General features: G+C 41.3%; 1 protein-coding gene across 2 annotated transcripts in view; it reads right to left on the bottom strand.

Annotated features, from left to right (window-relative positions):
* Positions 1 to 12,453, bottom strand: part of LOC131110214 (A disintegrin and metalloproteinase with thrombospondin motifs 2) — a 122,541-nt gene that overhangs the window by 109,632 nt on the left and 456 nt on the right. For both annotated transcript variants that reach the window (XM_058063074.2, XM_058063075.2), the window contains exon 2: positions 10,898 to 11,319. In XM_058063074.2, coding sequence (XP_057919057.2) covers positions 10,898 to 11,319 — 422 coding nt within the window. The remainder of the gene's footprint in view (positions 1 to 10,897; positions 11,320 to 12,453) is intronic.

Here is a 12,453-nt window from a genome sequence, read left to right as displayed (position 1 = left end):
GCCACAGATGCATTTCTTTGTTTCTGCTGTTTCACTCCAACCCCCACAGAGCCAGTTATTACAATACATTATATAATATATTACATATTCTGGTACACTAACAATTCCCAGGCTCCTTGTGCACTGGCATAAAAAACCCAAACATATTACAGTGGAAGAGAAAATGTGATTATTTCTCTATTGCAGGCAGCCTTAGTAACATGAGGAAAGTGTGAGGTTCTGTGAGGAGGTGTGAATATGAACCGCATTCTTTTTTTTTTTCCCAGGCCCTCGCTCCATTAAGGAACATGCAAGCGATTCCACATAAAACTCATTAGTTTGTTTTCTGAGTGTATTGTTTTCAAGCATATGTACTTATGCAGTAAAAATGACTGGCCGATTTTCCGGGTACTCCGGTTTCCACATTCCAAAAACATGCTAGGTTAATTAGCGACTCCAAATTGTCCATAGGTATGAATGTGAGTGTGAATGGTTGTTTGTCTATATGTGCCCTGTGATTGGCTGGCTGGCGACCAGTCCAGGGTGGACCCCGCCTCTTGCCTGAAGACAGCTGTGATAGGCTCCAGCACCCCCTGCAACCCCTCATGAAGATAAGCGGTAGAAAATGAATGAATGAATGAGTTCTCCTCCTATTTTGTGTGGAAGTGGTAACTTTTTGGCTTCTTATTTTGTCTTTCCCCAAACTCGGCCATCTCTGTGTGGAGTTTGCATGTTATCCTGGTGCATGCATGGTTTTTTTTCCGGGTACTCCGGTTTCCTCCCACATTCCAAAAACATGCTAGGTTAATTAGCGACTCCAAATTGTCCATAGGTATGAATGTGAGTGTGAATGGTTGTTTGTCTATATGTGCCCTGTGATTGGCTGGCCACCAGTCCAGGGTGTACCCCGCCTCTTGCCTGAAGACAGCTGTGATAGGCTCCAGCACCCCCCGCAACCCCTCGTGAGGAAAAGCGATAGAAAATGAATGAATGAATGAGTTCTCCTCCTATTTTGTGTGGAAGTGGTAACTTTTTGGCTTCTTATTTTGTCTTTCCCCAAACTCGGCCATCTCTGTGTGGAGTTTGCATGTTATCCCAGTGCATGCATGTTTTTTTTTCCGGGTACTCCAGTTTCCTCCCACATTCCAAAAACATGCTAGGTTAATTAGCGACTCCAAATTGTCCATAGGTATGAATGTGAGTGTGAATGGTTGTTTGTCTATATGTGCCCTGTGATTGGCTGGCCACCAGTCCAGGGTGTACCCTGCCTCTCACCCGAAGACAGCTGGGATAGGCTCCAGCACCCCTCATGAAGATAAGTGGTAGAAAATGAATGAATGAGTTCTCCTCCTATTTTGTGTGGAAGTGGTAACTTTTTTTTAGAATAGTCTTCACTACAGTGTGGACTTATGTGGATCTGTAACAAACAATAAACAATAAACAATGTTGTGTATCTCCACTTACAAAACATTTTCAAATATCCCAAACTAGCCAAAGCTTTTGGGATACGTTAAAACCGGACCACAAGCAAGCAGGCACCGGATCACCGACAGAATGTTCACGAGATCCTGCTTTTTCCAGGCTCAATTAGCAAGAGAAGTGCTGATGTGGGCCAGCATCGATCAGCTTCCTGCATGGCCCCCACGGCCTGCATGCTAACTGACTCTACTACAAATCCATACCTGGGTTCTATTCCGATTTGCCGGGCTTTTTTTCCAGCATCCTTCTAAAATTACGTGCGGTATTCCCCTATAATCATTGGGGTTCCGCTGCTCTATTTTCTCAAGTGAAACCTGTTATTTCCAGCACTCACACAATCTGAGCCATCATTCCGTCAATGAGGAAAGCGAGGCGAGGGGGTTGGTTAAGTGCACCGAGTGAGCGGCAGTAATCACAGCTCTGGTAAAAAAAAAAAAAAAAAAAAAAAAAAAAAGCACTCCTTTCTTCGCTCTCCTCGGAATGAGCCAACTCTTCAACTCTCATCCCGCTCTTCCCGTGTCTCTCCGACTGTCGGATAATAGCTCCGGATTGAATAATTGTGTGTTTGAGTGAGCTACACTGCAGGAGGGGGGGGTTGGAACCTGCAATCAGACACCGAGAACGCTAATCGCTCTCTGGCGGCGAACACGTTCAGGTACTCCTATGCCCCTCGGTTCCGTTTCGTTTCCATACACGACTGACTATACGCATTGAGCGAGGTCCCGGGTCCCGGGGTCAATAACAGCTGTGCGCTGTGCTGTAATTGATGTCATCATTTCAATTTGAGCTGATTACAGTTGAGAGCTGCTTATCGTGTGACCCGGGGTGGAATAACACACTGTAGGGCCCGGCGAGCTGCCACGCTTGACCAGGCTTAACCGCCGGGCGAGCTGGCCGCATGGAGCGATGGATGGATGGATGGATGGATGACTCGGCTCGGGGGCTGCCTTGTCTATTGACTCCTAATGCGGAGGTAATGACTGAGCGTATTCCCGGCTGGCCCGGCTGGCCTAAGAGTCCGTGTCGCCGTCATGGAGTGTATTCTTGTGTCATTATTATGATTGGCATCAGCCTCTGTCAACACTCACGCGCGCGCCATTAAACCCTCTGTTTGCAGCGTGTGTGTCTGTGTTAACTGTGCGTAATAAACAGTACTTAAGTGTTCGCTTACCAGATTTTTTAAAAAATCAATTAAAATTAAAATTAAAATTAAAATTAAAATTAAAATTAAAATTAAAATTAAAATTAAAATTAAAATTAAAATTAAAATTAAAATTAAAATTAAAATTAAAATTAAAATTAAAATTAATAAACAAATAAATAAAAAAAGAAACTATATTAGGAAAGCAGGAAGTGAACAAATGTAACAGTTACTGATTGTAAAAGTACCAGATGGAGGGGTAGGATTTAACAAGCTTTGCTTCTTCCTACTCCTTTTGGACATGTGGAACTGTGAACTGATTATGTGACAAAAATAAAATAAAAATAAAAAATAATTAATTTTTTTTTTTTAATTCATAAAATTCTACCATTTTTTGTAATATTTTTGTGAGTTCTTGTATGGTCATATCACCTCGTATTTTGGTGCGGGACAAAAAATGAAAAAATCACAAAAAAAACCAAAAAAAAACCTTAAACTATATTAGGAAAGCAGGAAGTAAACAAATGTAACAGTTACTGATTGTAAAAGTACCAGATGGAGGGGTAGGATTTAATAAGCTTTGCTTCTTCCTACTCCTTTTGGACATGTGGAACTGTGAACTGATTATGTGATGCATTCAATTGTAATCTGACGCATGTTCAAATGAAATTAAACCATTACCATTACCATACACCGTCGTTTTTTGGACATGTGTTCTTGAAGGTGTCCATCACAGTGGTAAACACAGCCTGGGTCATCCAGGTGTGCTTCCACCTGGAGTGTCTGTCCAATGACAGGTACAACGCTTCCTCTGATACGTCAGGACCCCTCCTTTACCCAGCTGGATCTCATTTGAGGCCTGCCTCGACGCTGCTCGGCTCCAGCTATACGACCCTGTGTTCCCACGCTAACCTGTGGCGGCCTGAGCATTTGTCACAAGTCAGTAATTACCTAATTGCTAAGGACGCTACGGGAGCCTTTCAAGGTTTATGTTTTGTTATAAGATCTCATGACACAAGAAAACCATGACAAGATTTATCTTGCACTACTCGGCCTGGGATGATAACAAATTCATGAATCAATCACACATCCATCCATTCTATGCCACTTGTCAGAAGCGCAACACTTAAAGATAGCACATTTCTTACAGCACAAAACTTAAAGATAGCACATTTCTTACAGCCCAAAACTTAAAGATAGCACATTTCTTACAGTCCAAAACTTAAAGATAACACATTTCTTACAGCCCAAACTCAAAGATAGCACATTTCTTACAGCCCAAACTCAAAGATAGCACATTTCTAACAGCGCAAAACTCAAAGATAGCACATTTCTTACAGCCCAAAACTTAAAGATAGCACATTTCTAACAGCCCAAAACGTCAAGATAGCACATTTCTTACAGCCCAAAACTTAAAGATAGCACACTTCTTACAGCCCAAAACTTAAAAATGGCACATTTCTACAGCGCAAAACTTAAAGATAGCACATTTCTAACAGTGTAAAACTTAAAGATAGCACATTTCTTACAGCCCAAACTTAGCTAGCACATTTCTTACAGCCCAAAACTTAAAGACAGCACATTTCTAACAGCGCAAAACTTAAAGATAGCACATTTCTTACAGCCCAAAACTTAAGGATAGCACATTTCTTACAGCCCAAAACTTAAAGATAGCACATTTCTTACAGCCCAAAACTTAAGGATAGCACATTTCTTACAGCCCAAACTCAAAGATAGCACATTTCTTACAGCCCAAACTCAAAGATAGCACATTTTTACCAGCACTAAATTTAAAGATAGCTCATTTCTTACAGCCCAAAACTTAAAGCTTGCACATTTCTAACAGCGCAAAACTTAAAGATAGCACATTTCTTACAGCCCAAAACTTAAAGATGGCACATTTGTAACATCGCAAAACTTAAAGATAGCACATTTCTTACAGCCCAAAACTTAAAGATAGCACACTTCTTACAGCCCAAAAAACATGTACACATTTCATGTGGCCGCAACGTATGTTTTCTATTTTCTCCAGTGGATGTATACCCAATTTCTGCGTTTACACACAAGCCACTGTTTAATTTCAATCCCCCACAGCAAAAGAACTAAAATACACACACACAGAGAGAGAGAGAGAGAGAGAGAGAGAGAGAGAGAGAGAGAGAGAGAGAGAGACCACATCTCCCATTTCCAAAGCTGCAAAGTGCCTCTCATCCATCTGAAAAAGCTAACCATCTGATCACAGCCTCACGGCACATGAATCCAATTCCCTCCAAGAGGTCACTTGTCCATCCACAAAGCCTCCCTGCGCGCCCTTCTCTGCCCCCCCTCGTCTCCAACTTTTGGAGAACAAGCACAGAGTCAGACACGCTGAGGGTGAGGCTGAGGGTGAGGCGGCGGGGGGGGGGCACATCTGGTCAGATCATGACCGTGTGGCTCCACCGGCTTTAAAAAGCAAAAGATATGCATGTCACGGCTTGGCAGTGCTTCTTTGCATGCCTGCAGAGGATGGAAGTACTAATGGCAGACGACATGAGTTCCTCGGGGGACTCAAACATTCAGTGGGCAGCCCCGTGGGGGTCATTCTGTGTAAAATATTCTTAAAAATAACAGCAACAAAATCATATTAAAGTTGTAAAGTCCGGTAATTTAATACCGTGGCTTGAAGGGATAAGTCCTCCACACTTAAAATCTTATCTGCAGCTATTTATTATTAAGTGTGATCATATATTCTTTTATTACAGTCTTAAGTGCAGTCAAAGCTTTTAAGACGCCCAAGCTGACGATATGATATTACTACACGGGCCATGACGGAGCAAAGTGTGCTTTAACCTTCCTCTTGTGTTCGATTTCTGGTATCGTGTCTTATGTTAACGGGTCGGTTTTGACCCATTATTATATTAAATCAGCTATAAAATACACTAACATGATGAGAAGAGGAGCTGGTTGTCATTGTGTTGGCTAATTGTACGCTTATGATTTCAGTTGGGGCTCAAAATATTGACTTATAGTCATATTATTATAACCGGGTCCAAACCCACCCTAACAATACAGTGGCCAATCACAGGGCACATATAGACAAACAACCATTCACACTCATTCAAAGACAAAATAAGAAGCCAAAAAGTTACCACTTCCACACAAAAGAGGAGGAGAACTCATTTATTCATTCATTTTCTACCGTTTATCCTCACAAGGGTTGCGGGGAGTGATGGAGCCTATCCCAGCTGTCTTCAGGCGAGAGGCGAGGTCCAAGGGTGGGGAAAGACAAAACAAGAAGCCAAAAAGTTACCACCTCCACACCAAATAGGAGGAGAACCCATTCATTAATTTTCTACCGCTTATCCTCACAAGGGTCGCACGGGGGTGCTGGGGCCTATCCCAGTTGTCTTCGAGCTAGAGGCGAAGTACACCCTGGACTGGTGGCCAGCCAATCACAGGGCACATATAGACAAACAACCATTCACACTCACATTCATACCTAGTACCCAGGGAGAACATGCAAACTCCACACAGAGATGGCCGAGGGTGGGGAAAGACAAAATAAGAAGCCAAAAAGTTACCACTTCCACACAAAATAGGAGGAGAACTCATTCATTCATTCATTTTCTAGAGTCACGGGGGTGCTGGAGCCTATCCCAGCTGTCTTTAGGCGAGAGGTGGGGTACACTCTGGATTGGTGGCCAGCCAATCACAGGGCACATATAGACAAACAACCATTCACACTCACATTCATACCTATGGACAATTTGGAGTCGCTAATTAACCTAGCATGTTTTTGGAATGTGGGAGGAAACCGGAGTACCCAGGGAGAACATGCAAACTCCACACAGAGATGAAAAAAAAAGTTACCACTTCCACACAAAATAGGAGGAGAACTCATTCATTTGTTCATTTTCTACCGTTTATCCTCACAAGGGTTGCGGCGGGGTGCTGGAGCCTATCCCAGCTGTCTTCGGGCGAGAGGCGGGGTACACCCTGGACTGGTGTCCAGCCAATCACAGGGCACATATAGACAGTTGTGGCTCAAACTATTGCTTTATAGTCATATTATTATAATAATAATAATAATAATGTGATTCTTTTTATGCATTAAAATGTAAAACGGGTCGGTGCCGACCCTAACACAAGACGAGGGTTAAACATCCGCCTTGCCAAAGCGGGGCAGTCATCTGCCTGACAAGCTCATCCGTTATCCCGATCCTAGCGTACTTTGACAGGAGCCTTTCCTCTGCAAGCCGCGGCGATGAGCTGCCGGTGGCCGGTGTCATGCTGAATGGGCATGTCGGGTCTGCGTTGTCCTGGCGCCCTGCCTGCTCTCCCGAACGCTCCCTCCTTCCCTCCCTCCCTCCCTCCCTCCCTCCCCAGCGTCCTCACTCCTAAACGGATCCGGTTGCCTTTGCTCAGCTCTAGTGGTGGGCCGGTCTGGCTGACTAATGAGCAATCTCCTGCTGAGGGGATCTCCTCCTCGCCATCTCGTATTTACTCAACACGTGACGTGGCGCTTCTTTCATCTTTCAATGGCTGCAGCTGCAACACCAAACATGTTTCTGAAGAGACGCCTCTCTGACAGCGTCAATCAAACCTGGGTATCGTCACCTTGCAGGTTGTGTTGAGAAGGACACAATCAAGGCGTTCTTCATTGATTATTCTTCATGGAAGTTGTACTCATAGATATATAACGTCTTTCCTGGACTATAAGTGGCACTTTTTTTCATAGGTTGGCTGTTCCTGCGACTTATACTCCAGAGCGACTTATGTATGGGGTTTTTTTTACCTAATTATGCATTTTTGGCCTTGTGTAACTTATACTCCAGAGCGACTTATGTATGTTTCTTTCTACCTAATTATGCAATTTTTGGCATTGTGCGACTTATATATGTTTCTTTCTACGTAAGTATGCATTTTTGGCCTTGTGCGACTTATACTCCAGTGTGACTTATGTATGTTTTTTTTTCTACCGAATTATGCATTTTTTGCCTTGTGCAACTTATACTCCAGTGCGACTTATATATGTTTTTTTCTACCTAATTATGCATTCTTGGCCCTGTGCAACTTATACTCCAGTGCGACTTATGTATGTTTCTTTCCACCTAATTATGCATTTTTGGCCTTGTGCGACTTATACTCCGGAGCGACTTATGTATGTTTTTTTCTACCTAATTTTGCATTTTTGGCCTTGTTCGACTTATACTCCAGTGCGACTTATGTATGTTTTTTTCTACCTAATTATGCATTTTTGGCCTTGTGCGACTTATGTATGTTTTTTCTACTGAATTATGCATTTTTGGCCTTGTGGGACTTATACTCCAGTGTGACTTATGTATGTTTTTTTTCTACCTAATTATGCATTTTTGGCCTTGTGCGACTTAATACTCCAGTGCGACTTATGTATGTTTGTTTTTTTTCTACCTAATTGTGCATTTTTGGCCTTGTGCGACTTATACTCCAGTGCGACTTATATATGTTTTTTTCTACCTAATTATGCATTCTTGGCCCTGTGCAACTTATACTCCAGTGCGACTTATGTATGTTTCTTTCCACCTAATTATGCATTTTTGGCCTTGTGCGACTTATACTCCGGAGCGACTTATGTATGTTTTTTTCTACCTAATTTTGCATTTTTGGCCTTGTTCGACTTATACTCCAGTGCGACTTATGTATGTTTTTTTCTACCTAATTATGCATTTTTGGCCTTGTGCGACTTATGTATGTTTTTTCTACTGAATTATGCATTTTTGGCCTTGTGGGACTTATACTCCAGTGTGACTTATGTATGTTTTTTTTCTACCTAATTATGCATTTTTGGCCTTGTGCGACTTAATACTCCAGTGCGACTTATGTATGTTTGTTTTTTTTCTACCTAATTGTGCATTTTTGGCCTTGTGCGACTTATACTCCAGTGCGACTTATTATGTTTCTTTCTAGCTAATTATGCACTTTTGGCCTTGTGCATCTTATGTATATTTTTCCTACCTAATTATACATTTTTGGCCTTGTGCGACTTATACTCCGGAGCGACTTATGTATGTTTTTTTCTACATAATTATGCATTTTTGGCCTTGTATGACTTATGTAGATTTCTTTCTACTTAATTATACATTTTTGGCCTTGTGCGACTTATACTCCAGTGCGACTTATTATGTTTCTTTCTACCTAATTATGCAATTTTTGGCATTGTGCGGCTTATATATGTTTCTTTCTACGCAAGTATGCATTTTTGGCCTTGTGCGACTTATACTCTGGAGTGACTTATTGTCCAGAAAATACAGTAATCACTCATTGCACGGTACTTGTCAAGTAAGTTGTGCACTCCGGTTGCCGGGGTAACTGTCCCATACATTTGCCATGACTCCCATCTGTCCAGCAAGAGCCTGCGTGCCATTTGTGCCATCATTCTGCAGTTCAACTTCTTCACACCGCCCAAATCCAAATGACAAAAATGGATCTGGGCTTGGCAGTGTCAACAAGGCTGCAGTGAAACGGTCCCCCTGTTATGGGAAATGGACTTTTTAATGATGCTCTAAAAGTCATGAATCCCTAGTCTGTTCATAAGCACCATACATGAACACAAATGCATCATTTCCCTCAATTTGTTGCTCCACTTTTGAGGAGAGGCCCTCAAACGGTTGATTGTGACGTTGTGGCCTCTGACCCTCCAGCAGCTAGATGAGACCGTCATGGTCATGCACCCAAAAAGGCTTTTCTACACGTCTTAAAATGTGTCAGTGAGCTGCATCTGTTGCGTTGGTGCAGAGATACAGCATACAAGTGGATAAAGCGTATAATAGAGATTCTAGGAGCCACACAATGTTGGAGACGTAAACAAACAAACCTCATTCACACATAAAACGCCATGTTGCCAGTCGGGTTTATGCTAAAGTCCAGCATGGGGGCTACATTTTGGGCAACATACTTCCAAAACACTACTGTGGGACCTTTGAAACTTATTGTTTTTTGTTATTGATTGGTTGTTTTGTTATCGGAAACATCATGTTTGTAGAGAAGCAGAATGACACTTCAAGGTCAACTACAAATATTGCTATTCTTCCAAATACACACGCCATGTTGCACTAACACAGCATTATAGCATCAATAGCTATGATCTCAGGGAAGAAGTACATTTGAAACACTTCTATGCTAGGACTACGTTAAAAAGCCATAGCATTTCAGTATGTGGAATCAAACTATGGAATGGATTGATTAAGGAAGTCAAACAATGCACAACGATGAGCCAATTCAAGAAACAATACAAGCAGTTGATGTTTGCTAAATACAAGGATGAAGAGTCTTGAACCAGTCATGATGTGCTATATATATCACTATATTGACACTTACTATGGTACCCATTATGTCATAAAAATAAAATAAAATAAAAAATTATTTAAAAAAATTAAAAAAAATTAAAAAAAATAAAAAAAATTTAAAAATATAAAATTTTTAAATGAAACTATATTAGGAAAGCAGCAAGTGAACAAATGTAACAGTTACTGAGTCTTGAACCAGTCATGATGTGCTAAATATATCACTATATTGACACTTACTACGGTACCCATTATGTCATAAAAATAAAATAAAATAAAATAAAATAAAATAAAATAAAATAAAATAAAATAAAATAAAATAAAATAAAATAAAATAAAATAAAATAAAATAAAATAAAATAATTATTTAATTTTTTTTTAATTTAAAAAATAAAAAATTTAAAAATATATAAAAATTTTAAATGAAACTATATTGGGAAAGCAGGAAGTGAACAAATGTAACAGTTACTGATTGTAAAAGTACCAGATGGAGGGGTAGGATTTAATAAGCTTTGCTTCTTCCTACTCCTTTTGGACATTTGGAACTGTGAACTGATCTCGAACTGGTCTTGAACCAGTCATGATGTGCTATATATATCACTATATTGACACTTACTATGGTACCCATTATGTCATTGGATGGTCATATCACCTTGTACTTCGGTACGTGACAAAAATAAAATAAAAAAATAAAAAAAAACAATTAAATATTTAAAATATAAAAAAAAATAAAAATTTAAATTTTTAAAAAATAAAATTTTAAATGAAACTATATTAGGAAAGCAGGAAGTGAACAAATGTAACAGTTACTGATTGTAAAAGTACCAGATGGAGGGGTAGGATTTAATAAGCTTTGCTTCTTCCTACTCCTTTTGGACATGTGGAACTGTGAACTGATTATGTGATGCATTCAATTGTAATCTGATGCATGTTCAAATGAAATAATAACCATAACCATAACCATAACCAATAGCAGAAACAAAGGAAGTCCACTCACCAGGCCGTCACAGTTGCTGATGGCCACAGTGGCTCCAGGCGTGTCAGTGATGTCGCCCACGTACAAGCATTCATCTCGCAGTGTTTCAAAGTGGCGGGCGTTATCGTCGTCGTCACGCCACTCGATCTTGGCTCCGGGGGCCACCAGCCTGGCGTTGTGGCGCAGACGCAGGTGGAATTCCCGGCCGAAGACGGTGACATTGTAGTAGAGCCTTTCCCGCCGCTCGTCGTTGTCGTCGTTGTCGTCTCCTCTCGGTCCTTCCCACTCTTCATTGCCTTTTCCTACCTCCCTCTTCTGGCGCCTACGGGGCTGCCCTCCTGTCATACGGCCTGCCGAGACGGCGTGCGACAGGAAGCGGCCCTCTGCATCCACACTCACAGGCCTCACCAGTCCATACTCCCCCAGGACGTGCTGCAGGGAGTCTGCGGGCAGAAACGAGACAGGTTCATCAGGAAAAGTGAAGGATGATAGGAATGGGAGGAAAAATGTCAGGAAAAATAAAAATAAGTCAAGCATGCCAAGGAATGTGTTCCTCCTTCCAGGAAGTGTCACGTAGTGAAAAATAATAAACAAACGGAATAAAAGAAACCGGACCCCACCCATGAACCCTGAGACGACGACCCCTTCAGGGAACCGGGTTCCATGTTAGGAAACGGCAGCCTCAGCAGAGCGCACTGCGCTCCCGACACCTTCCGCGCCCTTCCACCATCAACAGGGATGCCGGTGCTAGATCAAGGTGCTAACTGCGGCTCTCTCACTCTTTTTTTTTTTTTTTTTTTTTTCTCCTCGCTGTCAGGCTGCTGGAGCTGAGAAAATATCTTCTAAAAGCTTCACAGACAGGAAATGAAACAGAAATAAAGCAAAATCTGTCAAATGCAAGTCCTTACTGATTCCTCTTTGGGTACACGTATTGGAATGGGGGGGGGGGTAATATATGAAACATTACAGTGCATTTCTTACATCAATCAAAATCAAAATATAACTTTCCATTATTTACATTTGTATTCAACTATCTGATCACAAGCCCAAAAGGAGTAGGCAGAAGCAAAAGCTTATAAATGCCTATTGTAATATTATTATTGTTATTATCATTATTATAATCTTTATCATTATTACCATTATATTATTATTATTATCACCATCATTATAATCATCATTAATATGACCATTTTCATCACGTGACAGTGACATGCAAGTTTTGGGGGATGCCTGACATACATACAGCATTTTAAGTTGACCTGTCAATCATCATTATTAATTATTTATATAAAAAAAAAGTTTTCAGGGTGACAACAACAACAACAACAATAATATTAATATTTCCACTCTGGTGTTAAACAATAATTTGATAATAGTGACATTAGTGACTCTTCCCACCTGGGAAGAAAAAAGGGGGAGGGGGGGGGCACCCACACACCCGACACCCCTCCCTTGCAACCGGGACCTCAGGAAAGTCTCCGCAAGCAGGACAGAAGTTGTTTGCACAAACATAGCATGCCGCAAAAATCACACAAGCTTCCCCCACTTTGGAGCGGAGTTCCCCGGGCGTGCTGACA

The sequence above is a fragment of the Doryrhamphus excisus genome, linkage group LG22 (genome assembly GCF_037039965.1).
Source record: "Doryrhamphus excisus strain RoL-2023G ecotype Guam linkage group LG22, RoL_Dexc_Guam_v1.1, whole genome shotgun sequence".
Taxonomy (NCBI): domain Eukaryota; kingdom Metazoa; phylum Chordata; class Actinopteri; order Syngnathiformes; family Syngnathidae; genus Doryrhamphus; species Doryrhamphus excisus.
This window is presented reverse-complemented; position numbering and strand designations above follow the sequence as displayed.